The sequence below is a fragment of the Anser brachyrhynchus genome (assembly GCF_964034855.1).
Source record: "Anser brachyrhynchus genome assembly, chromosome: 24".
NCBI lineage: Eukaryota > Metazoa > Chordata > Aves > Anseriformes > Anatidae > Anser > Anser brachyrhynchus.
In genome coordinates, this window is record NC_137717.1 from 2,508,520 (window position 1) to 2,535,393 (window position 26,874).

General features: G+C 62.1%; 1 protein-coding gene across 1 annotated transcript in view; it reads right to left on the minus strand.

Annotated features, from left to right (window-relative positions):
- The window catches only part of COL8A2 (collagen type VIII alpha 2 chain), a 33,522-nt gene extending 6,648 nt beyond the window's left edge, over positions 1-26,874 (minus strand). Inside the window, exons 1-2 of the mRNA XM_080567343.1 lie at positions 26,722-26,874; positions 3,928-4,107 (exon numbers count right to left, since the gene is read on the minus strand). Coding sequence (XP_080423469.1) covers positions 3,928-4,090 — 163 coding nt within the window. The 5' untranslated portion in view covers positions 4,091-4,107; positions 26,722-26,874. The remainder of the gene's footprint in view (positions 1-3,927; positions 4,108-26,721) is intronic.

A 26,874-nucleotide genomic window follows, 5' to 3' on the forward strand; every position in this document is an offset into this window, starting at 1 on the left:
TTGTCTGTCATGACACTGCCACTGGATTTCTGCGAGCCTCCTGCTCCTCACCCCAGAAAACGGTGTGGGAAAGAAGGCAAGGGAGACGTGAAGCGTTGCACTGAGGCAGATTTCTGGGGTTTGAATTCTGGAAAAATTTTTCTCCGGAAAATTATTTCAATGTGTTTTCTCCTCCTCTCTCCCCCCCCCCCCCCCCTTTTTTTTTTTTTTTCTCTTCTTGCAATGGTTTGAAAAGAATTAGTTTTCTAGGTCATTTTGCATGGAATCAGAACAAGGCTCCGCAGCTGAGCCCGCGAAGGAAGGGAAAAGTGTGCGCACACACTCACACAAGGCAGCGCAAGAAAAACGCCAGGCGCGAGCTGCCAACTTGCAGGCGGCCAAAAAAGCAGACGGGAAAACCAAACCGGGGACGTTAGCAGGGAGAAACTGGGACATTGCAGCCCCGGCGGTATCCTATTTCAAAAGACCATGTCTTACCACAGACGCATGTCTCAGAGCTCTGCTTTTCACGGCAGCAGCATGGGGTTATGTGTTCCCCTCGAAGCATGAACAAAGCTGCCCTGAATGCTAACGCAAAGAGCCAGCTGGGGCAGCAGGAAGGGGAAGGGGCAGGCACGGCCTCCGCGAGCCCTCGCCTTGGCACCAGGGAGCTTCTCGAGGAGCGTGGGCATCGCCCAGTGGGTCCTGCAGCCCCCGGTGCTGCCTTCGTCCCCATGGGGACCTCGATACACCGGGAGGAGTAACCTGGCCATCGGAGGAATAATCCAGCACCCTACCAGTGCCCCGAGCCGAGGTGCTGCAGGCCTGGATGCCCCAGCTGCTCCTGCTGTGCCTGTCTGCTGGCAGTTCAGGCCTATTTCCCTCGTAAAACTGCTCATGGCATTTTTTTCCTTTAAAGCTGTGCCCCTTGCAGCTTGGCTCACGGCCGCACCGGGGCCAGCTGGGTGCAGGGGAGCCCCGGGCACCCCACTGAGCACGGCCCACATGTGGCAGCGAGCTGGGGGCTGCTGAGGCAGGGCCTTTGGGACAGCCTTCATGCTCAGAAGAACCACGAATGCTCTTCTGAGCCCAGACAAAATAAACCCAACCACGCAACTATCTGCTTAAATGCTGTTAGCATCCCTGCTCTGTGGGGATGGACAGGCAAAGCAGCCTGCTGCTCTCTGTGGGGCCAGGGGCAGGAGGGTGAATGGGGCTGCCCATGGGGCTACGACTTCCCCAGTGGCCTTAAAACAGCTTAGAGAAAATCACTGGTCAGTCTGGGGAGGATGCAGGGGGAAACTGAGGCACGGGGAGGAAAGGGGCAACGTGGGCGAAGAGCCCTGCGATCCCATGGGCAGAGGAGGGGATGTGGCCACTGGTGCTGTTTGCTCAGGACCTGCATGGGCTCAGGCAGAGCTTGGAAAGACACATTTCTACCTCTCTGCGGCTTTTGGAAAGGATGGATGTGCTTGGAAAGAAGGGATGTGCTTGGAAAGGAGGGATGCGTTTGGAAAGAAGCGATGAAGCCCAGGCACGGGGTGAGCACCCAGCCGTGCTGCCAGCTGTCCAGAGCTGCCTCCCCACAGCCAGGAGCCCAGTTTGGGGTCGGAAAAAATCAGTCTGGCACCCCAAGGAAAGCAGCCCTGTCCTTCTCACTAGATGGCACCAGCAGACCAGGCAGTGCCTGCAGCCCTGGGGCTGGCTCTGGCCCCCCAGGCAGGGGTCCCAGCCCCCCAGACCAGCCTGGGGCAGCAGCAGGGGGCCGCAGGGGGCCCGGCGGCTCGGGGGGGCAGCGGGGTCCCGGCACGGCCCTGTGCCATCGCGGCGAGTCAGCTGAGAGCCCCGAGCAGGGCAGGGGGCCAGCGGGGATTTGCCTTGCCAAGGGCAGGTTAAGCAGAGCTGGGAGCTGGGTGGGATGCGGGAGGCACCGGCATCCCCGGCGGCTTCGTGTGGCCCCCCTGCCCGTTTTTCCCCGTGGGGTTTTGGAGGGTGAGGGCCACTAGGGTCCTGTTCCTCCATCCTACAGCGGGGCCACCAGCCTCAGCGGGAGCCCCCCCGGGTGCCGTCTGCCCTTCTTCGCCCCGTGAGGTTGCTCTGCCCGGCATCAGCCCAGCCTGCGTCAGTGCTCGCTGCTCCGCTACGGCCAGCAGGCTCGGCGGCAGCACGAGCCGCTCAGACGCATAGGAAGTAGGAGGAAAAAAAAAAAAAAAAAAGAAGGAAAAGCAGCAGGGAGAAGATATTTGAATCCCGGCCCATCAGCAGCTGAAACGCTGCTCTTTGGTGAGGCTGCGCTGGAAGGTTTTTGTCTCTGGCTGGGATTCAGGGAGCAGCTTTACAACAGCTGGGAAGGGGGCAGGGAGCCGGGGGGAGGGGGGGGGGGGGCTCCGAGCATGCCTCGGCTCCAGGTTTTGCTGTGTGTTTTCTGACATATGTGCTGAGCTGAACTCCTGATAAGCCATTCAGCCCAGCAGTAAATCAGCCACCGGCAGCCAAACCTTCTCCGGTTTCTCCTCCCAGAGCCAAGACTTCAGCTCCCAGGAGGGTCTGGGTCTCAGCGAGCCTTTGGGGGGGGGTCCCCGTGACTCTTGCCCCCCCACAGCAGAGCCTCCGGGCACCCCAGGGACCTGCCCCATCCCATAGCGCTGCCCGTGCCCTGGTGCTGGCTGCAGGAGAGCAGCGGGAGCACCGTGTGGGTGCCAAGGAGAGGGCTCAGTACCCCCCCGTCCACCCCCTCCTCGACGTGCTGATATCGCCCGGGTGTGACGACAGCCGCGGACACCTCGGGGAGGTGCTGGGGGCTCCCTTGGCAGAGGAGCCAAGAAGCGCCGGAGATACCTGGCCACACTCAACACTTTTAATTTTACAGAGGGGATGTGTAATTAGCACAAGCTAATAACCCCCGGGTTTGGGGCTGTGATGGACCCTTCTGAGCTTTGGCACCAGGGCACAAAGGGAGCCCCAGGCAGGCTCTGGGGTGCAGGCATGGGATGCAGGCAGGGTGTGCAGTCTGGGTGTGCAAGCAAGGCGTGCAAGCAGGCAAGGCGTGCAGACAGGGCATGCAGGCAGGGTGTGAAGGCAAGGCGTGCAGACAGGGCGTGCAAGCAGGGCGTGCAGGCAGGATGTTCAAGCAGGGCGTGCGGGCAGGGCGGCTCGGGGCCGGCGGTTATGAAAGGCTGCAGCTCGGCTGGAAGCGCGGCAGAGGGGCTGGCGGCTCGGAGCAATGACCTCAGCGCCTCTGCCCCTCCGAGCGGCACATGTTGCCTGGTGGGGATTGATTTAACACGTGTGGAGGAGGAAATCACTCTCTCTCACCCTCGTCGTGCTGGGCTGGGTCTCCCAGCTTGGGCCTTGGCCCTCTTTCCTTTCCCAGCTGGTGCAAAACGCAGACAGGGAAAACAGAATAGGTGGAGGAGTGGAAAAAAAGCCCTGTGGGGACGGCTTGGGTTTAACAGCAACGAGAGGGACGCAGCGAGTGTCAGGGCTCCCGTGCCCGGGCATGAAACCCAAAGCCACTGGAAAATTTGCAGAAAAGGAGGAAAAGGAGAGCAAAGGGCTGTGGGGCTGCTTCGTGCATGAGCCCCAAGACTGTGCACCCCAAGGGATGCGAGCAGGGCAAGAACTGGAAAACCACCCGGCCCCAGCAAGGGCTTTGCTCAGCCTCTCTATGCTGTCACCCCCTGGTCTTATTTCTTTTTCTGGGGGAAAGAGAGCAATCTGCAGGGCAGCACTCGCTGGGATGGTGCCGGCCCTGGGGCTCGGGGGTGATGGGGAGCACCCGGCAACTGTGGGATGTTGCGGGATGCTGTGGGATGTTGTGGGATGCTGCGGGATGCTATGGGATGCTGCAGGATACTGTAGGATGCTGCGGGACGCTGCAGTCCCCCGGTCTCACAGGCAGCCTCATCCCCCCCATCCTCCCAGCCCCCCGCCGAGCGCGTCCCTTACCGAGGTACTGCCCTTTGCCTTCCCGAAAGGGGGGTCCCAGGGGCCCCTTCACCATGGGCTGCATGTACTTCACTTGCGCGTAGCCCGCCGCTCCTCCTCCCGCCGCCGAGCGAAGGCCGACCACCACCAGCAGCAGCAGCAGCACCGCGGCGTCCGGCAGCATCCTGGCCCGCGCCGCTCCTGCGGACGAAATGGCAGTGAGGGGGGACCCGAGCCCAATTTCCACCCCTCGTCCCACAAGGCTCAGTGGTGAGCATGCAGCCAGGGCCCTGGGAAGGGTCCTGGGGGAGTGGGGACACCCGAAATTCCCTTTCTCTGCGCCCCTGGAAGCGTTCCCCTTCCCGACACGCACCAGCCGGGGGATGCAGGATAAACGCACGGATCCTGTGCCATAAGCAGAGCCCTGCCTGCCCAGGCAGCTCCTGGCAGCCCCAAACTGCGAGGTCAGAGCCCAAACCTTGCCACGATCGGGGTCAGCTGCGGTGCTTCATGCACAGAACCAGGAGCTCGCTCAGAGGGCAAAGGACGGGACCCTCAGCTGGGAAAGCCCCGGGGATGGCTGCGGAGCTTGGGAGCAGCAGCCTCGGCCTTAAGAGCCTGTTTATTTAAAATAAACACCCTCTATAAATACACCTCTCCTCTAGCAACATGTTCTGTGCCAGCCCCATGTGCGGAGCTGCAAACAGATTGATTTGCGGAGAACATTTATTTTCAGAAGCTTAAATAACACGTGATGCCAAAGAGCTTTGCTGGTATTTTTTTTTTCCCTCCTCCTCGCAATAATTGACCCGTGGTGGTTATTAATGAGAATTAAGCCCTTCGCCTCTCCCCGGCAGGGAGGCAGGGACAGGGCTGCAGCGCGCCGGGATTTGGTCGGAATTTCTTGGATCGCTTTTGCTGAAACAGCAGCGAAAAAAAAAAAGCTGCAGCGCGGAGGGGAAAAATAAATAAATAAGCTAAAATATAATTAAACCAAATTAAGTAAAGGGAGCCCTGGCGTGGGATTGCTCCCCGTGCTGCAAGTGCTTGGCAGGTTGGCGGAGGCCTCGTGTGCTGCTGGGGCTGGGGGCAACAGCAGGACCCTGCCGGGGTCCTCGGCAGCGCCGAGCGAGCGCCTCGCCGGCCTTATTGTTTGCAGGGTTTAGAAGAGGAACGCTTATTTTTATGAAGCATTATTTTACAGGGGTCTGTTTAAGGGGGAAAAAATCCCGTTTTTAAGGGACTACAGCTGTAAAAATACGGTTTCTGCTAAATAAAAGAGGAGAACAAAATCCTGAATCAGCTATTTATTTGTTTTCCTTACCTGGAATGACCCCCGTGCCTCTGGCTCTGACTCCATCCCTTCCCCTCATTTCCTATCTCTCTTTTCTGCCACTTGGGCTTTGCTCAGACTTGTTCCTCCCCTCGATTCGGGAGCTTTCGCGGGATGCTCCCTGTTGCTCTGAGCAGCCCGCACGGCGGGAGCAGCGCCTTGGCACGGCTCAGCCCGAGTGCCGCCGGGTGCCGTCGGGGCTGTGGCGATGGGGACAATCCCGACCAGGTGGCTGGGGCAGGAGGAGCTGCAGATGTTGGGACACCCCATAGCCATCAGCAGCACCTGGAGCCAAAAGGAGAAGGGGGACGGGGACGGTGGCCACGGCGATCTGCCTGCTTTGGCTCCGGCTGCGGTCTTGCTGCGCGCCGGGTGCTAAATCAAGGCAACCTGCTCCGTGGCTGAGATAAGCGGCCATGGATCACCTCCAGACAGGGCTTAGCTCGCCCGTGCTCTCCTTTAATGCGGCCGGGTGGCTTCACCTGTCCTCCCGAGGGGGCTGCAGGGCTGCAGACCTGGCCTGGGACCCCGCAGGTGGCTTAAGGCAGGCACTGGCCGCTGGAGTCCCTGCGATAGGCGGTAGCCCCGGGCAGTGACTTCATAAACTGGCAATGTCTGGAGTTTCGTCTGATGGATCAAGTGTGCACAGCATGGCTAAGAAGAGGCTCTTTCATGCCTGAGATCTCCTGCGTTAAGTAATTCATCACTCTTAACAGCCCTGTGATGTGTCCATCCTTGAAGACACCGCCGCGAGCTGGCTGGCTTGCCAAGGAGCCAAAAATCCTGCAGGGCCAGCGGTTCAGGAGAGAATTGTCTGCGGCCGGCAGGGACGGCACAGGGGGCTTGTTTTTCCCACCTGGAGAAGGGGAGATGTGCTGGGGGCTCTGCAGGTCCGTGGCACAGCCCTTCCTGCCCCCGAGCACCACGGGATGAGGCCACCATCCCCTGCCCGTCCCCGCGCCGTACAGTAGTTGGAGCACAACCTCCCCGGCCAGGAAAAACAAGCCCAGCAGGAGCAGATGGGGCCGGAGAGTTTATAAAGGGGGTGCGTTCAGGGGGCTCAGCCAAGCCGTGCTGTCCCTCCCAAGGGGCTGGCAGTGGGGAGCGGGCTCCGGAGCAGCGGGTGCGCGGCCGGCCCTGCGCGGAGACCCCTGGCACGGCTTCAGAGCGCGCCGCCGCCGCGCTAGCTGTGCAAGTGTCTGCTCCCCTGGCACCGCGCGAGCAGACGTGTTAAAAACCCCTGGCACGCAATGAAAGCACCGGAGGGAAAAAAAAAAAAAAGAAAAAGAAAAAAAAAATCTCACACTTAGAGCACGAGAAACGAGACAAGAAATGTCACCTTGTTCTCACAGCAGCGCCAGGGCTGGGGGAGCGCAGCCCCCGCCGCGCCAGGAACAGGCTGCGCCTTGTGCTCGCCGAGCAGAGGGCAGGGGCGTGCGGCACGGGGGCCGGATCCGGCAGCGGCGGTGCAATCCCGGCACCTTCTCTGCTTTCGCTTCCCGGCCCCGTGTCCAAGCCCCCGGCACGGCCCCGCTCGCAGACTGCTGCAGCCGTGCGCTCCCCTGCGCTCACAGCCGCGGGCTTGTTCGCGCCGCTGCGGCTGATTTACGGCCCCTGCTCCTTCGGTATTAACGATGGGGCTGGCAGGCGGGCGCAGCACCCGCTCGCTTCGACGCTAATTATTTTTTAAGTCAATATATGTGATCCACGGGGGATCCGCGATTGTGGTTGGAGGTCAGTAAAGCGCAGAACTTGTTTAAACCCAGCAGTAAAAACACCGTCAGCACTGGCCCCGGCTTCAGCCCCAGCCCAAAGCCGCGGCCATGCCAGCCCCGGCCATGTTCTCGAGCCCCCATGTAGGTTTGTCACCGCCCTGTCCCTGTCACCATCCCAATGCCATGCACTGGGAGCACTTGGGACAGGGCATGGGCACCCCACTGCAAAATGCAGTGCACGGGGGGACGTCACGAAGAGAAAGCACCGAGAGAGCAGCCGGCGCCCGTGGGTGGGCTGGAGGCGGCGCGGGCTTGGACGCCGCCGTGTCCCATCGAGCCGCTCCATCCTCCGGTCATTTACCATAAAAAATAAAGCAGGGAGGTTTTCCAAGTTCAACACGGGGCTGGACCGGCTCCAGTGGGAGGTAGGTGATTTGGTTTGCGCTACACATGCTTTAAAAATAATAATAAAACGAGTCAAAAACGAAAAGTGAGCTATTGAAAGGGAGAGCGAGCACGTTATTTCCGCAGGCCGGGCTGCGAAAGCCAAAGGCATCGCACAGCAGCTCGGCCGAGCAGCGCAGGAGCGCGCGGGGAGAGTCTTGGCACGGGCGAGTCCTTAAATGCATGACACCTGATCCGATCCAAAAGCTGCTGTACGCGCCGCACGGATCCAGAGCCTCGCCCGCCCTTCATCAGAGGGAACAAGAAAACATTTTCCTTGTCGAAAAGAAAACACCCCACCCCATCTGCACGCAGCTTCCTGCCACCCCGGGAGTGCCGCGCCTGGCCCCAGCACACAGCTGGCACGGCATGGCATGGCATGGCATGGCATGACAGGGCACGGCATGGCATGGCATGGCACGGCACAGCATAGCATGGCATAGCACAGCACAGCACGACATGGCATGGCACGGAAAGGCATGGCATGGCATGGCACGGCACAGCATAGCATGGCACAGCATGGCATGGCACAGCACGGCACGACATGGCATGGCACAGCACAGCACAGCACGGCATGGCACGGCATGGCATGGCACAGAAAGGCATGGCATGGCACGGCACGGTGCATCGCCCAGCAGGCTGCGGGCAGCAGCTGTGTCCATCTGTAGCGCTCAGATCCAGGCAGGAGCTGCAGCCAAATTAACCCCGGAGCTGGGGGCTCTGCGCTAATTAACCCCCGCTGCGTTAATAACTACTGCAGGGGGAGGCTGGGGCCAGGCACACGGGCAGCCGGCACCCGTGGAGCTCGGGACGCCCGCGGCCGGGCTGGGGAGCAGGAGGGGAGCGGGGCTGGCGCTGGCGCGGCTGCGACGGGGGCGGCTGCTGCGGCGGGAGGAGTTTGAGGGCTGCACAACACGAGGCTGTAGGAAGCCAGACTCCACTCGCTGCGCCGGCCATAAAACAGCTGGTTTGCACACAGCTGCTAAAAAGATTTCTGCAAACCCCAAGCCGGGTACTTCTCCCTGTCTTGACTCGCCTCCCGACACGCCTGAGCCATGTGCGGCGTGCGGAGAGCGGCGAGCGTGCGGGGAGCACGCCCTGCCCCCGGCGGCGATGTCCTGGGGATGCCAGGCTGACTTTTGGGACACGGCGGGGACGCAAGTGGTGCACGCTGCTCCAGCACACGCTGCTCGCTGTGCACGCCGCCCGGTGCCCGCGGTTCATCCTGCCTGGAGCCAGGGTACTGCCGATGGGGTCGGTGCCGCCGCTTGATCCCGCAGCCACCGGGTCAGGGATCAGCTAAGGCGGATTAATGCCCCTCGGCGTGTGCGTGCCGCAGCACAGCGAGGCGTGAGCCCGCCGCAGGTCACAGCTCAGGGCTTAATCCCTCACCTCCAGCTGTCAAAACTCCTCCGCTGAGCGCGGCGGAGCCCCGGGCTGATCGCTGCTGACGCGCACGACGAAGCCATCCCCGGGGAACAGCTCCTCGCACCCCCCGCCTCGGCGGCACCGCAGCACTCGGAGACGTGGGCAGAGAGCCCCACATCTGCTCTGTCACGGACACAGGTCAGCACGGAAAAGCAGGGCCCCGACCTGCCGAAATTCGGTGTTTCTGCTCCTACAGGGCTCTTCACAAACGGCCTTTGTGTGATCGCCGCGGGCCCGGCACGCACCGGTGGCTGAGGTTTCCCGACCAGCCCAGCCTGGAAGCAGCACCCGCAGCCCCAGGACGGATCCAGGCAGCACGAGCAGGGTGTTTGTCAGTGCTGCGGCCCTTCCGCAGGTCTCACCGCACCAGGAGCCCGCTTCTGGGGGGCATCAGGAGCAGCCCCTCGCCCAGCAGTGCTCAGCCAACCCCTGCGCCCTGACCTGCTGTAATTAAGCAGTAATTAACAGCAGCATGCTCGGGCTGCTCTGCAGCCGGGCATGGAGCCGCACGCTCTGCTGGAGGCTCGGCCCGGCTCAACGCACCCCTGGGTGCTGCAGACGGGGTTTCAGCCCTGATGGGGCTGCTCCAGACCCCGTGGGACCTGACGGGCGCGTTCCCCCGCAGCCAGCCCCGCGGAGGGCTCCTGCTCCCCGAGCTTCCCGCTCCCGTCCTCCCCCTCCGAGCTGCAGCCCCACCGAAATACCAGACTGTGCGCAGCATTAATAGCAGGGTTGCCTGCCAGGTGCATAGTTTGACCAGTCGGATCACACATGCCAAACCACAGGTATTTTATGAGACGTTTCCTGTTATGAAGACATTTTTGTGGGGATTCTTTTTTTCCTTCCCCTCTTCTTCCCCTCTCCTCCTCCTCCTCCTCCTCCTCCTCCCGGGGGGACGGTGCCCTTCCCAAAAAAAACGAAAGGACGGTGCGGAGCGAGCCAAGCACCGGGGCATGTGGTGAGGTCGGTGATGCCAGGGCGTGGTGTCCCTGCCTTGTGCCATGCAGCACCTGCACGGACACCGTGGGATGGTGGCAGCTGCAGGACCCAGCCCTCTGCAAGGCGCTGCAGTGTTTGTGCAGGGTCCACAGGGACCAGCACTGCTGTGTCCTCGCAGGTCCCGCGCAGAAGCAGGGTTTCAAACCCGATGGGTGTTTTGCAAAGAAATCCGCCAAGCCCGGAGGGCCCCGCAGACAGCGATTCCCATGGCAGGGAATTTGCAGGCAAGCGGCCACGAGCCGCAGACATTGAAACCGGCCTCGTGTCGGGGTCACCGGCTTGGTAACGAGCTGTGGTCCCGGCTGGAGCCTTTGGGTGCGCAGCCTGCGCTGCCCCATCCCACACAGGGACGCCGCACAGGGATCTGCAAAGGTTGGGGAGCTGCTGCCCGGCCCCACCGAGCAGCGTGGGGTCTTCAGGGACATTTCATTATTTGTTGCAGGTCCCTGTCCCTTGTGAGTGTGCTGAGAAGAGCGGCGTTAGGGCAGCACCACACCAAAGGCGCACACAGCCGTGCCCCTGTGCAGGATTAGCCCCGTGCCTCTCCAAATCCCATACACCTGCTGCATCCACTGCACCTGCCCGCGCATCCCCAGGGGGAGGTTTCTGTATCTGGATGTGCCAAGGTCTCAGGCATCGCCCATGGTGGGAACCCAAAGCTGCCGGGCGTTTTGGGGCCGGCAGCTGGTGGGAAGAGCCGCGGCCGCTCAGCCGGGCCCCGTCCAAAGCCGCAGCCCAGCCACGGCGGCTGAGTGCTGGTTGGAGCGAGCGCACCGCGGGGCAAGGCGGCTTGGCGCTCTTCCCTCCTCCTCCAGAGGGCTTTATTCCTCTGTGTGTTTTATAAATAAAAGCGATCGCATTCGCCCGGTCTCGTCAGGACGAGCTGTGTCGGTTTGTGGGACAGCGAGTGTCCCAGAAGTCACCCCGAGGATGCACTTGAAGGCTTTATGCCTGGGACGTAGGAGCAGGGTGCTCAGGGCAGCCCCACGATGGGGGATGATGGAGAATTATCCACGGTGGGAGCGTGGCCACAGCCAGGCATCTCCTCCCATCCTTCCGAGCTGCACCCATGGCAAGCAAAGCGTCGTCAGCCACCTCCTCGGCACCCGGCGACCCATCACCGGGGCAAAATTTGGGGCTGGGGGTGGAGGGGGCCGGGGCTGCCCGGCTCCTGCCAAGAGCCAGGGGCATCAGGGCTGCTCCAGGGGCAGCAGCTGGGGGCAGAGCCGAGATGGGGGGAGAAGGCAGGCTGGGCGCACAGCCCCTCGCTCCTCGCTGCGTTAGGATCTAAGCAGCAAACGGCTGCTCCGCAGGACGACCCTTGAGACCGGGTCCAGGAGCTTCTCCTTGCCCGGATCCAAACGCTGTTGGGACAACAACCTCCCTTCATCACCCCTGAGTTCACAAAAACCTCCTCGGCGGCTCCGGTTTGCGGCACGGAGCCGTCAGCCACAGCACCCGTAGCCCAGGATGGATGCGCGCCGCCCATCGCCAGCCTCGTGCCATGGCAGGGATGGAGCTGGGGCACCGGGAGCCGAGGCTGCTCCTCCTCGTGCCCTGCGGCTCCGGTGCCACTGGTGGGCTCCTCGTGGTCCCGACGCGGTCCCGGCATCCCCACTCCATTCTTTTTCCAGGCTCAGCACCACCGCGCTCCTCATCCGTGTTCTGGTGCTCTCCTGGCCGCCCAGATACGACAGCAAATTTGTGAGCTGCTGTGAAAACTTCTTTCGGGTGTGAAATGCCAAAGTACATAATCCTAGCCTCCCGGCTCTCTGACAGCGAGGCTGGCTGCCTGGGATGGGAAACTGTGTTTCAGTGTTTATCCTAACAGTCGTTTTATTTTAATGTCACGGGTTTGAAATCCCGTCTCCCTGCTTTTGCTGGGCCCTTTGATCCCCGTTTCCTCTCCTTTTCCACCCAACCGGGCGATTTCCCCTCCTGCATTCGCGCCGGGCTGCTACAGGTGGTGGGGACCCGATGGCACCCAAAAAACCTGGGGCAGTGCCACCAGTGTCGGGGCCACCGACCCCACCTGGGGCCTGGGGGTGCAGCGGGGTCGCCCCATGCCCGGGGAGCTGCGGTGCCCCCCGTGGGGTCCCTCTGCCACCATCCCGAGTGCCCGAGCCCCCGGTCCCACTGCTGCTGTGCCGCTTCTGGGGTGAGCACGGGGAAAATCTTGTTTGTGCTCCTCTAATATCTGCCTTCTGTTTTGCATTTGCCGTTTCTTCAAAGATACGGTGCGGCCTCTGCCAAGATTCCTGAGGAGATATCCTCAGCAATGCAGACCACGCTCCCCACCAAATTCAAAGAAAACAAATGTCAGGCCAAGGATTGATATGAAATAGTTTAAAAATGAGAAAAAGCTGCCTCAGAGCTAGGTTTACATTAAAATAAATTTCAGGACTGGGAGCCTCGGCGGCGTTTCTGCTCGGCAGCGGGGCGGAGGGCGGGGGGCGGCGGGGAGGGATTGGGTTACCTGCCAGGGAGGTGCCGCGGCCCTGCCCAGCCCCTCCACAGCCGCCAAACCTGGGCACCCCGGGGTCCCGGTCCCACAGCCCACAGTCCCCTTTCACCTCTTGGGGCACCGCACCCATCCCTTCCCCGCCGCACCCATCATCTCCCCGCACGCAGCACCCAGCAAATTCCCCTGGTGGGGTGCTCGGTAGCCCCCGGTGTGATCGCCCACCCCGTGCCTGGGGTCTCCCCGCTGCGGGGTCTCGGGTGCGGTGGCAGCGGGGTTGGGGACATGGTGTGGGTGGCGGGGATGGTGCTGGGGGGGACGGGAGGTGCTGGGGGGGACAGGAGGTGATGGGGGGGACAGGAGGTGATGGGGGGGGACGGGAGGTGTTGTGGGGACAGGAGGTGCTGGGGGGGACGGGCGGCGCGGAGGCTGCACCCCTCCGCACCGTGGGGCCCCTCGCCTGGTCCTGCCCTCGCTTTGCCCTATAAGGATGACTGACAAGCCCAGCCTTCGCTCAGGGATTTCACGGGTTTAAAGCATGTGACTTTTCTGCGTTCTGTCAATTAACTCATTAAAAAAAAAAAAAAAAGCGTGTGGCTCCCTCTGCCCGGACCCAAACACCCCCATCTTCCCCTGCCAACGCAGCTCGAGCCCTTGGCACCCCGCGCCCCCTGGGGCACCCCCTGCCCACCATCCCCGTCCCCTGCTGCACTCGGGTGCCCGAAGCCCCGCTGCTGAGCCCCGTGCTTTGCTCCGTGCCCCTACACGGGGCTCAGCACCGAAACGCCCGCCCCGGTTTCCCCTCTTGCCCCCTGCACGTCCCGGCGGCGCGGGGAAGTCTGCGCCGGCCGCACTTCAAACGCGCTCACGCCCCAGCGAGGGGATCGGGTGCGCGACGCTCAGACATTAGCTTAGTTTATGTTATTTAATTTAATTTAATTTATGTGAGCCGATGTGAGATCCCAGAAAGCCCGAGGTGTTCAGTGGAAACTCTGACAAGCCGCTACCATAAACCACGCTCCCGTCGCCCGGCCAGCGCTGGCTCCGGCGCTCCCGGCTTGTATTTCAGATTTTCCCCATAATGACCGTTTTCGGCGGGGAATGGAGGCGATCTGGATCCTTTACACCCCGGAGCAGCTCAGGACCTCTTAGCAGAGCTGGATGCAGCGCCCCACGAGCCTGCAGCACCGGAGGAAGCAGCCCCCGGGTTCCCGAGGGGCTCAGCTCCGTGCCCAGGGGGACGCGGCCCCTCAGCACGTGCGCGGCCATAGGGACGGAAGCGGGCTGTGTTAAAACCAGGCCGATCCTTCCCAGAACCCCGTTTGGAAAAAATTCCTCCAGCGCTGTCACAAGATGTTTCAACACCACTGAATCAGTTGTTTTGATTTTTCAATTTGAATTTTTTTTTCCCTTTTTTTTTTTAGTAGTTCCCACATTTCTTTTGTCTCGGAGCTGAAAGCCTCGCAGGGAATTCCAGCCACTCTGCTTCTCTGGAGATGGCTCCAAACCTCCCGGCCCCCTCTGAACCCCGTGGCAGAGGCAGCCGAGCCCCGTGCCCGCTGTCCTCACCCTGCTCCCGGGGTGTGCAGAGGCGGATGAGGGGCCCCGGGTCGCCCAGGACCCCGAGGTGCAGGGGATATCTTGACACCCCCCAGCCCCGACCCATCGCAGCTTTGCAGCTCCACCCCTGGGACAAGGCTTGTCTGTCTGTCTGTCTGTCTGCCCCATCTATATTTGCTATAAACAAAGAGCTTCAAACCCCGAGTAACGCTAATCTGCAGCTAGCCGAAGCCACAATCTCATTACCGGGCTCCTAATTTCCAGTGCAATCCAATATCTGGTCTAATCTGCTTTAAAGGCTTCCAGATCCCGAAGCCTCCCTCTGCCTGCGCCTGGCCGGACCGGAGGGGGGAGCAGAGCCCACCCCGGCCCTTCCCCTGATATTTCTCCTTCCCCCAGACGTTGCCACCAGCCGAGCTGTCCCGAATACACGGCGGGTCCCAAACACACCGGGGTGGCCGCACCGATGATGATGGGAACGACCATCCTGGGGGAAAACAGACACTTCTGGACCCCACTCGGGGAAGGTGGCCCGTAGGAGCAGTGAACGCAGCGTCACAAGTGGGTTTGGGAGAACTGCTGTGAGGCTGGCGACCTGGGCGAGTTTAAAGGTTTGGTAGCATCAGAGCCAGCCCCGTGTCCCGGCAAGGCGGGGAGCGCTTGACTCGGGCGGGCTTTATTACCGCTGACCCTTTGCCAAGCCAAATGACTGACCCGGAGCTCAAGCACCAGCAGCGAAGAAGACGCAGAATGTTTTCTTGGTGGGACTTATTTATTTCTGTAAGCGACGCCAGCCCTCAGACAGACGAGCAACCAGGGCTGGCTCCGCTTCCCAGTGCCCTTTTGCTCCCCGGCTCCTCCCGATGCGCACCCAGCACCCGCAGCAACCCCATTGTGAGCCCCCCTTGTGCCCCCGGCAGGAGGAGAAGCCAAAACCCGCCGGGCATCGCGGCCCCCGCAGGCACCCCGCTCTTCACCTCTTTCCCACGTGTCCGCGTCCCGCTTTTGACGAAAGCAAACAAAACCCCGCTGAAGCGATCTTTTTTTAAGGGCAGATTTTGCATGAAAAAGCACGAGGGCTCGCGGCGGCGGCGCTGGGCCCTGCCCCGTGGCACGGGGGCCTGGGACAGCTCTGCCCCTTGGCCCCCGTCCTGGCAGCACCACGGGGGGAAATCGGGGAGCGCCTCGCCGGGGCCATGGGGGGGGTGGGGGGGGCCGTGCCGGCCAGCCGCGCCGGGTGCAGAGCCGGGGCCGAGGGACGCATTTATTACAAAACCTTTTGTTTGGGCTTCAAGCTGGAAAAACATTCGGCTCCTATTTTCCATGCACGGCTCCCCTCCGGGCTGTGTCATGCGGGAGCCTCCCTCTGCCCACGCTCAGCACCCGCTTCCCAAGCCCCGCGGCGGCTCCGAGCCAGCGCCGGTGCCCGGGCGGCATCCAGCCGGAGCGGGCAGCGCGGCCGGGGAGCCTGATCCGGCCTCCGCGCTGGGGCAGCTGCTGGTTCCCATTACAAACCAGTTTGGCAGCACGATGGAGCCGCACCGCGGGGGTTGAGGCTGGGGGCTCCAGCCTCGCTGTCCCTGCGCTGCCTCTGCTCCTGCCCTGCACAGGGGTAGTGGAGCTGAGGCCACGCGAGGATGCTCTCCGTGGCACAGCCGTTGGCACAGCGCACCGGGACACCATTCACACCATCCCCACGGCGCTCAGCAGGTCCAGGGATGCCAAGGGGCCATGGAGGTGGCCGGGCACCGTGCCTGCCCGGGGGCTGACCTTGGATCAGGCGCTTTGCAAGGCTCGGAAATCACACGGGAGCCCAGAGCGGGGCACATCCGTCACCAGACGCTCTGTCCCGAGGGCGGACAGCGCATGAATCTCGGTCTCTGTTACTCAATTGTGCCGTGCAAAAGCCCAAGCACGCAGGGGTTCCCGCAAGCTCCCAGGAAAGCCACCATGCACGGATCCCGAGCACTGCCAGGAATCCCAAAATAACCCTGCAATGCAAAAAAGCGTGCCAGGCAGGAGCACGGGCACGCATGTGGCTCATCCCCACGCATGCACAACTGCAGCCTGTGGGGCCATTTGCGCCCCGTGCACCCCTCAGGAGAAGCCCCGGGCATTTTCCTGTTTCTGTCTTCGAGGAAATGGGAAATGTTTGAGCCCCCGGCTCGAGCGTGCTGCGCTCCGGAGAGCTCCGGGTTTCTGCTGTGGCTGCTGCGCTGCTGTGCTTCGCCTAGGATTTATGGGCCTTCATATGTGGCAACGAGACATGGGGAAAAAATTAAATCAACTTATTCATCCCATTTTTCTAGAGGACAATTATAAAAAAAAAAAAAAAAGAGGAAAAAAAAGAACAGAAACCCTTCAATTTTTAACCCAAAAGCTATTGTGCAGGGAGCAGTGCAGGGAAAGGCTCCTGCAGCTGCACCGGGGGCCGGGTGATGCCCACGGCTTTCTGAGCTCAGCACCCTCGTGTCCCAGATCTCTGCACCCAGAGGCTGGTGGGGCTGGGCAGCACCAGCTTTGCTGCTGACGGAGAAATAACTGGAATTAGCAAGGCTTGCCTGAAACGGCAGGGAAGCCTGGGGGGATGCGGGGCTGCTGCGGTGCTGAACGGGCTCGGCTGTGCCTTGGCACCCCGTGAGCCTCCTGGTTTCCCAACAGGAGCTCCCCGCTGCACAAGGCCAGCCTCCCGTGCCCTCGGATGATCCCTTCCAGGCCAGAGCTGCGGGGAAAATCTGAGGCAGGGGAAGTGCCTGCAGGCGGTGAGCCCCCGGGTGGCACCCGGTGCCTGCTCCCAGAGCATCGTCCTCGCTGGGGACAGGGACAGCCAGCCCCAGCGCCAGCCGGGGACATCCCAGTGGCAGGCTGGTTATGCAGGGGATGCCTCCAAGCCAGCCGAGGCAGCTCTTCCCCGTGCTTCCCAGCATCACGGAGGGAAGCGCGGAGCTGGTGCAAGGCAGGCGCAGGAGGGACGGAGGCAGCAGCCGGGGCCAGCCCTGCCTCCACACCCAGACCCAGGGCTGCTTCTGCGAACAGCCCGGCCACGCGACCCTTGGCGGGGCCGCGAGGCTATTTCGGGAACTTTCAGCACCACCCAGAGAGGTGTCCGATGCTTTTATTTATAAACCCGCTGGCTCCTGCCCAGCTACAAGCAGCTCTCTTGCAGGAAAAAGCCCAGCGGAGCCAAGACAAACAGAGCCAGCAGCATCCCTGCGCGGCAGGAGGCGATGCTGGCCGGGCCAAGGCTGCTCCAGACGAAATGCCCGGCCCTGGGGGCCCGAGAAAGCAGCTCGGAGGTGCCCGTGCCCAGCTCGGGGTGCTGCAGGACCAGTCCCCATCCGCAGCCCAGACAGCGGTGCCGTGGCTCCAGCGTTCCCCGCGCACGTCACCGATGGAGATGCGCGCGGTCAAGACGCAAACCCTGCAGGTCCTGCCGAGAGGTCGAGCTCAGGGGGCTGGAGGTGAGGGCCCAGCCTTATCCAGGGGGGCAGAGGGGCTGCTCGGGCACCCCAGGACCAGCTCCAGACCCTGGCAGCATGGCCACAATCGGGTTATTGTCAGCGTGCCGCCCGGGACACGAGTGTGCCAGGGAATTAAGCAAACCCCGCATTTTCTGCTGGGCACACTCGCTTTCCCAACACCGGCTAATCCCCTAAGCTGCCCCGTCAGCACGGCCCCGTTTGCGACACGGGGACGCCGGCTCCTGCCTTCTCCCCCGGGTGCAGTGGCAGCGGTGCTCGAGGGCACCAGCACCTGCAGCGGGCCCCAGGTGGGCGCAGACAAAGGCGCAGCGAGCGCAGGCGGCGCTGGGGACTCGGCTCACGGGGTCCTTTTGCCGGGTGGTTCTTGGAATAACAAAGTGCATCATCCAAAATAGCGAAACCACAAAAGGGGATCGGCTTGCAGCCCGGCGCACAAAAGCCCGTTCCTTGTCTGGAGGCCCCCCGTGCCCCCCAGTCTCCTGGAGAAAACTCGATTTAAGCAACAGAAGCGGCCCAGCCCCGCACGCTGATGCTGTCCCAGCAAAACGGGGAGCGAGCAGGGCTCAGCACCCTCCTCGGGCTGGCAAAACCCATGGCCCACCTCAAGGAGTGCCTGTGCATCCCCAGCCAGCTGGGGGGGACAATAGAGTGACTGGGGGGGACACGAGGCCGTCCTGATGTGGCCCTGCTGGTACCTGCCGGGAAGGGAAGGGAAGGGAAGGGAAGGGAAGGGAAGGGAAGGGAAGGGAAGGGAAGGGAAGGGAAGGGAAGGGAAGGGAAGGGAAGGGAAGGGAAGGGAAGGGAAGGGAAGGGAAGGGAAGGGAAGGGAAGGGAAGGGAAGGGAAGGGAAGGGAAGGGAAGGGAAGGGAAGGGAAGGGAAGGGAAGGGAAGGGAAGGGAAGGGAAGGGAAGGGAAGGGAAGGGAAGGGAAGGGAAGGGAAGGGAAGGGAAGGGAAGGGAAGGGAAGGGAAGGGAAGGGAAGGGAAGGGAAGGGAAGGGAAGGGAAGGGAAGGGAAGGGAAGGGAAGGGAAGGGAAGGGAAGGGAAGGGAAGGGAAGGGAAGGGAAGGGAAGGGAAGGGAAGGGAAGGGAAGGGAAGGGAAGGGAAGGGAAGGGAAGGGAAGGGAAGGGAAGGGAAGGGAAGGGAAGGGAAGGGAAGGGAAGGGAAGGGAAGGGAAGGGGTGTGGATGGGATGGAGCCCGTTGGGCTCAGAGGGATGCAGCTGTCCTGGCAGCAGGATGCAGGCATGCGGCTACCCGGCTGGGCCAGATTGCCCACTCGCTGCTGCCAGCTCACCCTGCTGTATTGCAAGCCCCCCCAAATCTCACATTTACCCCACATTAGCATTAAATACTTAGAAGGAAAGGGCAGCCCCAGCTCCGGCAGGGCTCAGACAGGAGCAGGGAAGAGCAAGCCACAAACACCCCTCCATCATAGTGAAATATGAGGCCTGACACCTGCTAAACCCTCTAATCCTCCTCTTATCCACCACAATCAGCTCTTTAAGGCAGGTTTGGCGCACGTCAGCCAGGTGAGAGGGGAAGACGTGTGAGCCAGCGAGCTCCCAGGCGCGCTCCCAGCCCGGCTCCAGGCTCCTGCGGGGGATGCTGGCGGAGCGGGGCAGCACCCAGGGTAACGGGGTCTGGGCTCTGCTTCCCTCCGGGACCTGACCCCAGGGAGCAAAACCCTGTCAGTGCTGGGCCCAGAGGGGTCTCACCGGTGCTGAGCTGCCCCTGTGCATCCAGCGATGAGATGGATGCGGATTTATTCCTCCCGCAGCGCTTCCCTTGCTGCTGGCTCTCCAGCACCGAGAGCCCTTCATTTCACTACTCCAGCCCCAAAACCCACTTCAAGTCCTTGCAACCGGCCACCTGAGCAAGTCCACTTCATTTTCACCCCCAGGCTCAGGCCCCAGCAGCCAGAGGACTCAGCAGGCCGTTTACCAGGACCTTTCCCAGCCAGGCAGGATGCCGCAGCCCAGCAGCAAGCAGGCAGCCGCTGTCCTCGCGCCTGGCGCTCACCCACGGGGCGGCCTCGCTGGCATTTCCCTGACCTTTGGGGACAAGCAGCCCGCTCCTCCCACGGCCCTGCAAATGTCAGACGGGAGGAGACGGCCGCCAGCTTCCCCCCAGACCCCGGGAAGGGACGGATGGTCACAGAGGGCAAAGCCGCCCCCGCGGAGGGGATGCGACAAAATGACAAAATCTGGATGTGTCAGGGGGGAAAAAATGAAAAAAATCTGTGGTTTTTGAGAGCTGGCAGCCGTGCCCTTTTCCTGCTCAGCACCACCCGCTTGCGTGGGCACGGCTGGCTGCGGGACGGTCCAGCATCACCCCTGCTCCCTGGGGGATGCTCGGGCACGGGGGGGGGACAGGGGCTCGCAGCGCTGTCGGTACCCGGGGAAGCCCCCGCCCCGTCCGTGCACCGTGGGGAATTCGTGTCTGCCCGGCAGCGCTCGGTGCATTCCTGCCGTAAGCACCGCGGATTTGCTGTGCTTTATGAAAAACGAAAAGAATGTTTCAAATGAAATTAATTCTTAGGAGCCCAACATTTCATAAAAGCGCTGCCTGGGCACGGTTTGGCACGGGCCCGCGCTTATACGCTGCACTGGCCTTCCCCCGGGGGAGGAAAATACCCGGCTCGGTATAAAATAATTACAAACTCATTGTATAGCTCCGCTTATAAGTGCTTGGAGGGGCTCTGGGGTCTCATCTGAGCTCATAGTTTACATTCAGCACTAACATCACACATGGTCTTGGAGAAACAACGCCGAGGAGGCTTAACGGCAACGGGCACAGGAGGAAGCACTGAGCAGCGCTGAGCGTACCCGGGGCAGCGGTACTGGCTGGCACGGCGTTTGGCACGGCCTGGGGCTGGTTGTGGTGCAGACATCTCTGCGGAGGCGGCAGGAAGGAAGGAGCAGGGTGCGGGACCCCGGCGAGGCGCTCCCGGTGCTCAGCGCAGCCCCGCCTTGGCGGGGGAAATGGTAACGAAAAAAGCAAAAAAAGCCCCCCCCAGCTTCCTTTGGATGCAGACAGGGGATGTTATGCGAAGACGCCTGGTTCTCCCCTTCATCTTTACAACATAAATAATCAAAACCGCGAAGGCCCCCAAGACCTGAAACCGCTCTGCACCACCTCTGCCAGGGGATGCTCGGTGCGGCACGGCCCCTGCACATCGCCGCCCTGACCCTGCCACTTGGGTGATGCAGAGCACTATTTCCCTCCGTCCACGAAGCCAGAACTCCCCCAGCATGACACCCAGAGCTCTGCGGCCACGTGGCCATCGCGGGGCTCCAGGACCCCGGTGCCCTCCCTGTGCCCGAGGTGCCCGTGCCCGCTCCGAGCAGCGCCGTGGTCGGCTCCTGCACCTGGGCTGGCGCACAGGACGGTGAGGTTTCGGGGTGAGGTTATCAGTGAGACCCCGCTGGGGCCCAAAGGGTCTGGAATTAACGGCAAAAGGAAGACAAAGGTATCGCTGCTGTAATCCTAACCCAAATCTGCGGGGATCTGACCCATGGCTTTCGAGTGCCAGAGTGGCACTATCAGGAAATACGAAGAAACAGCAATAAAAGTAGGCTTGTTTCCCTGCGCCGGCTGGCTGGCTTACAGAGCACTGCAACAGCTGAATAATACCTTTCTGAAGTCATTGACAATGCATGTTTGAGGCTGAAAATATGCTTATCTGGCAAAAGCCCACATACTTAACCTCGGCGGGTACCGGCGGCTCAGCCTGTGGCTGTGGGAGCAGGGCACGGAGGAGCCCAGCAGATCTTGCACGGCCTCCCCGGGGCACAAAACTGGGACAGGAGAGCTTGCTGGGAGCTGCTGACACCGAGCCACTTAAACGTTAGCAGGATGCAAGGGTGATAAGTGGCCGATGTTGAAATTAAAGCTACGAGGAATGCAAAGGAAGCTCTGCAGCTCCCTGCTGTGCCAAGCCTCCCCTCGCCTTATCAGCACTCCCCTGAAAATGACGGCTGTGTGGTCCTGACATTAAATCTTCTCCCCACGGCGAGGTGCAGCTCCCCCACGACACCCGAACGCTGCCAACCTGGTGCTCCCCCTGCACCCGTGCTCTCACCCCGAGGAGCCGAGCCTGGAGCAGAGCCAACGTCTCGAAAGCAAAAAAAAAAAAAAAAAAAAAAAAGTGCAGCCAAGGCTTCCAAGCGCCGTGGTGAAACCACACGATTTTGATGGGAAGCCATAAATCAGTCCCAGGCTCTCTCAGCCTCCGGTAACTTCTTAAAACAAACCCGGGCTGAATTGTAGGACTTGTAAGGAAATGGGAAAGCAGGTGAAGCGGCCGCAGGCTTCGGGCACCGCGGCAAGCCTTGTGCACAGAGCTGCCCCTGCCGCCCCCGCTGCCCCGACGCTGGCTGTCCTTACAGACAGGGCAGCCTCCACCTCCTGCAGCTCGTGCCCCCTTGGCCAGCAGCACCCCGAGCGGCACGGAGACCCGTGGGTGCACAAAGGACGCACGCAGCAGCAGGAGCAGAAAAGAAATCCCCCCCTAAACCCAAAGAGCCAAGGACACCTGCCCTGCCCGCAGCTTGGGCACGGGGACGTGGCAGAGAATGGGATGAATTCCCCCACGGCTGCGGAGAGCCGGGCGCTGCAAGCACAAGGTGGTCTGGCTGCAGGGGCTTAGGTTTCAGAGCAAAACAAAGAGGAGGCTCTGATTTGGCTAATGTGCCCCAGAAGAAAGGCTGTATCCTTGTTTGCTCCCACTGCTGCATTGTCTGCGGATAAAGATGGGGACAGATCTCATCTCGATACCAGCAGTATCATCTCATTCATCTGGACGGGGCTCTTTACAAGACCCCTTCTTTACAATTTAGATCCCTGGGAACTTGGAAGGCAGCAGTGAAACAAAACCCTCTGCAAGAACAATAACGAGGCTCTCAGCAATGGCCAGGGAGATCTGCATGGGAGGAAAAGAGAGCGGCGAGATCCCAGCGATCGGGGCTTTCTGGGCTGCCCGGGCTTGGGGATGGTTTGCAGAACTCTGCTGGTTTTGGGGGGGATTCCTGGGGCCACATCCTGCCCAGGGAAGACAGTGCTTGCTGGGGGCTGAGAGTGCTGAACCTCAGTGCTCAGGACTTGGGTCTTCGGTGCAAAATATCCAAGCTGGGAAAGCCCCGGCCTCCGTCTCCCTGTCTGCCCCTCGCTGCCCGCACAGAGCCGCAGGTGGACATGGAGATGATTTTCCTCCTCCCCAGTCATTTCTTGCCAAGCCCAGTCCTGCGCAGAGGCGCCCCAGAGAGTCTCTAAGGACAAACATCTCCAGATGGGACAGAGGGACAGGCTCAGCCCCAGGGAAGGCCGCGGAGACGAGAGCTGCTGCAGAGCAGCCGGGGATCTTGGCTGCGGCTCCTGCCTGTGATCCGCAGCTCTGCCGCCTGAACTCGGATGACACCGGGGCCACAGGAGGCCAGAGCTGTGCTCTGCAGCTGGGTTGAGGGTACAGGAGAGAACCTCACGCAGCTGCTTTTGGGCTCCTTTTTTCCCTTGTCCCTCTTCTAACAACCCCCAGCTCCTGCCTGCGGTGCTCAGGAGCAGGTCCCCAGGGAGGGAGCAGGATCTGGCCACGGCAGGGTGCCGGGGGGGCAGGTCCAGAGGGATCACAGAGGGTTTGGGGCAGGACGTGGGCATGGTGAAGGGTCGGGATCCTGCAGCATCTCCCGAGGAGCCACAGGACACACACAGGTGAGCTGGGGCTGTGCAGCACAGCACCCGACCTGGCCACCCGACCTGGCCTCTGCTGCCGGCCGCGGCCCCAAGCAGACATTCGGGTGGCACGCTGAAATCTGGCCGGGCGAGAAGGCCCCCCCTTGGCAGTGGGGTTTCATCTCACCACTTTGTAGCTCGTAGATGATGCTCAGGGTTGCGCAGAGACCAGACAGTCCCGGGGAGGAGGCCAGACACACCGGGATGGGACTCAAGAACAACAATGGTGATGAGGGGAAAAGGGAAAGCAGCTCGTGGTGTCCGGCAGCGCCTGAGCCGTCCCGTGGGGCCAGCGGCACGGGGCTGAGCCCAGCAGGAGGGAGGAGAGTGTGGGGCGACGGCCCTGGCATCGCCTGCAGCCCCAGGGGGCTCCGGTCCCACGGGATTTCTGCAGGATGCAGCTGGGGGGCTGCCAGCAGCACCCAGTCCTCTCCCCAAAACACCCAGGGGAGAGCAACCGCAGAGGGGCAGGGAGGCTGGCCCTGCAGCCGGGCAGTTAATTGGCCTCTGTAATTAGCTGGCGAGCGAGCGCACGGGGCACCGGGCAGGCTGCGGGGAGCCCCAGGGTCTGCATCTCTCCAAAGGGAATTGCTCGGGGGGAGCACCTGGGGGAAACCGAGTGAAATTCGGCGTCTCTTCGTCCCTCCCCCTGCCGAGCTCCTCGGTTTTGTTGTCACAGACGTTTTCTTTAGCGCAAGGGAATGGAAACTCTGCCGCTTCCCGAGCTGCGGACAAGTTGAAATATGAGAGAATGACAGAGGGGGTGTGTGAGAAAGGGGAAGGGAAGGGCCCTGCACGCCCCTTCCACCGGGGTTAATGCGTTTCGCAGGTGGCCCTGCCCAACGTGCTGTCACTGCCACGCTGCCCTCGCCGCATGGCTCGTGGGGAGCCCGGCTGCAGCACGGGCACCAGGGGGACGTGGGGGCCCAGCCAAGGTGGTTTTATCACCCCAAGACCCCGAGACGAGTCGGAGCATTAAAAGCAGGCATCGTTATCTCACCCTTCGCAGGAATCTCTGCGCCCCCCACGAGCAGCCGAGCGCGCGGATGCACCACGCGGCGCCCGCGTCCCGTGATGGATCAGCTCTGAAAACAACACCCTGCTAATCTTCCTCCCCAGCAGCCATAAAACTGTCTTCCCGGTTCCTTCAGAGAGGATTTACAGCAGCTCGAAGCAGCCCAGAAGCGCTGCATGGAGCGGCTGCTGGAGGCAAGAGCACCCCGCGGGCACCGGCCCCGCACCTGGGGCGCATCCTGGCAGCGGGGCCGTGCCCGAGCGGCTTTTTCCCCTTATTACCTCCCAAACCGACGCTCCCCAGCATGGACTTGGCAGCTCCCCTGGAGCATGCCAACGCCCCCAGGGACATGCCTGACCCCAAGACACTTTCGCCATCGGTACCAGCCCAGCTGCCCCCCCCAAAGGGCCCAGGAGGGGAAGGGATTTCTCAACGTTGAGCCGAGCGCAGCGGGTGCGGAGCAGCCCCGGGGCAGGCAGCGTGCTCACGCCAGGCTGCTGAATTGTTGCTGCGGTTCCTGCGAGGCAGGGGGGCTCACCCTTCGCTGGCTAACGCTGGGCTCGTGCCCCACAGAAGCACCCGCTGCATTGCAGCAGCTGGACCCCCCCATGGGGCTGGGGGGCTGCATGCGCCCCCCCAACACAGCCCCACGGCCCCCCTGGGTGCCAAGACGCTTACGGCACCGGGACGTCGGGGTGAGACGGCCGCTGTAGCGCTCCCCCCGCCCCAGTATCCAAATGGGAAACCGAAAACCCGACACAACGCGAGCTGTGCTGAGCCCCTGCCAAGAGCCCTGGACAGAAATATCCTTGATTTCACCAAGGTGTGAATAACTTTTGACACTTCTAGGGCTTATTGCCGTAAAAATCCCCCAGCAGTCCCCATTCACACTCCGCGCGACTGTGTTTCATATGAATGGAACATATGAATCAGGGCGAAGGGTTTAAACGCTTCCCCGTACAAAGCGAAGCTCACTCCCCTGCCTCCGCCGCCGCAGCCGGGCTCTGCGCAGCCTGAAACAAAGGGCACGGCAGGAAACGAGCACAACGCTGGGTCACCAAAGTGCTGCTCGGCGGTGGCATCCCACGGGGATTCCTTCAGCTCGAGCCAGCGGGACAGAACTGGGCGCCTCCGAGCACCTCTTACAGTCCTAACCCCGCACCCTGGCACCGTGCGCTTCCCAAGCTCCTGACAGCTCTCGGGTTCAGACCTCGGGGTGCCCTTCAAGCCGCAGCTCAGCACCCCAGCGCGCAGTCTGGAGAGAGCTGAGGAAGAAAACTTCTTGATTTTCATTCCTCTGCCCCAGCGCGTTAGGAAATCCACGCCCTGCTGTGCGGCAGCCCCGCGCGGCCGAGCTCTGGCGAGGCTGTGGGGTGCGGGAAGGCAGGCAGGCTGCCCGCTGGAAACGGGGCGATCCTTCCTGTAAGGATCTCTCTCGGGTTTTTGGAGCACTTTTGTTTTCGCTGCTTCTCTTGCCCCCAGGCAATAGGGCGAGGAGGAAAAATGTAATTCGAAGCCCGGCCGCAGCCTGGCTGGGTTTCTAGCTGCGCGATTTCCCCTGGCATCGCCGCCTTCGCTCCGTGCGCGCGTCGGCTCCCCCAGCCCCGGCGGCACACGGGAGCTGAGCAGGGGCCGGCGGGGGTCTCACGGGTGCTCGTGTCCCCCCCCTGTAATATTCAGCCCCTCTGAGAGATGGGGCAGAGGCAGAAAACCACAGTGAGCCTCAGGGGTGGGGTGCTGCCCCGCACAGGGGGGGCCCACAGCCCCCAACCCGCTGCCAGGTCCCTGTCCTAAATTCGCCGGATCCGGCCCCCGAAAGGAGCAGCTTTGTTTCCCAGTGTCCCTCGCAGACAGATCAAAACTGCATTTTTACAGAAGCAATAAAAATCCCAGGAATTCACCGGCCTTATGATTTATTAAACATGTTCCTTATAGCAAAGCTGCCCATAGATGAGAAAATAGCTCCGGCGGGTTATTGCCTCGCCTGGGGCTAACGCACGGGGGGGGACCTGCCGTGCCTCACCGGGACTGCTCGGAGCCGGGGAGCTCGGTAGGATCGGGAGCCAATTAACAGCAACGCTCTTAAAAAAGAAAAAAAAAATCAAATAAAATAAGCACCTTGTGCTTGCCAAGGTGTTTGGGAACGAGCTGCCGCGACCTGCCCCAGTGCTGCCGGTACCCGGGAGCCCTTGGGTGCTGAGGTCTGCCGGGGATGGGCACCCACGGGGCAAGGGCATCGCGGCACCGAGGTGCAGCCGGCGGCAACCCCAAAGGTCGCAGAGCTTTCCCCCAAACACTTTTTGTTCCCAGCAGGGCGTTTTGCAGCAGGGGATAGAAAGGTCCGAAAGTTGGGGCCGGGCAGCGGCGGGGTCCGGTTGGGTCCCCCCGCGGTCGATGGCGCGCGGCGGGTCCTCGGGGCGCAGGAGGCAGGCGAATAAAGTGGGTCAGGGGAAAGAAGGGATGACAAAAGGGAAAAATTAAGAACTAAAAGCATGCAGGCGAGGAGAGGGCTGCAAGGAGGACCGCTCCGCTCCGCGCGGGGAAAAGCCACGGGATTCACAGGGTCCGGTGATGGGGTCCCCCCGAGCCCCCAGCCCCATCTGCCCGCAGCCAGGTGAGCGGGGCGGGCTGGGGGCCGCAGCGCGCCCTTACCTTGGCCGGGGCTCTCCCGAGGCTCGCAGCGGGGGCTGGAGGCGCAGCCGAGCCGAGCCGAGCCGAGCCGAGCCGCGCTGCCTGCCCCGGGCGGGACGGGGCCGGGACGGGGCCGGGGCCGCTCTGGCGGCGGGCGCGGGGCGGCGCGGGGGG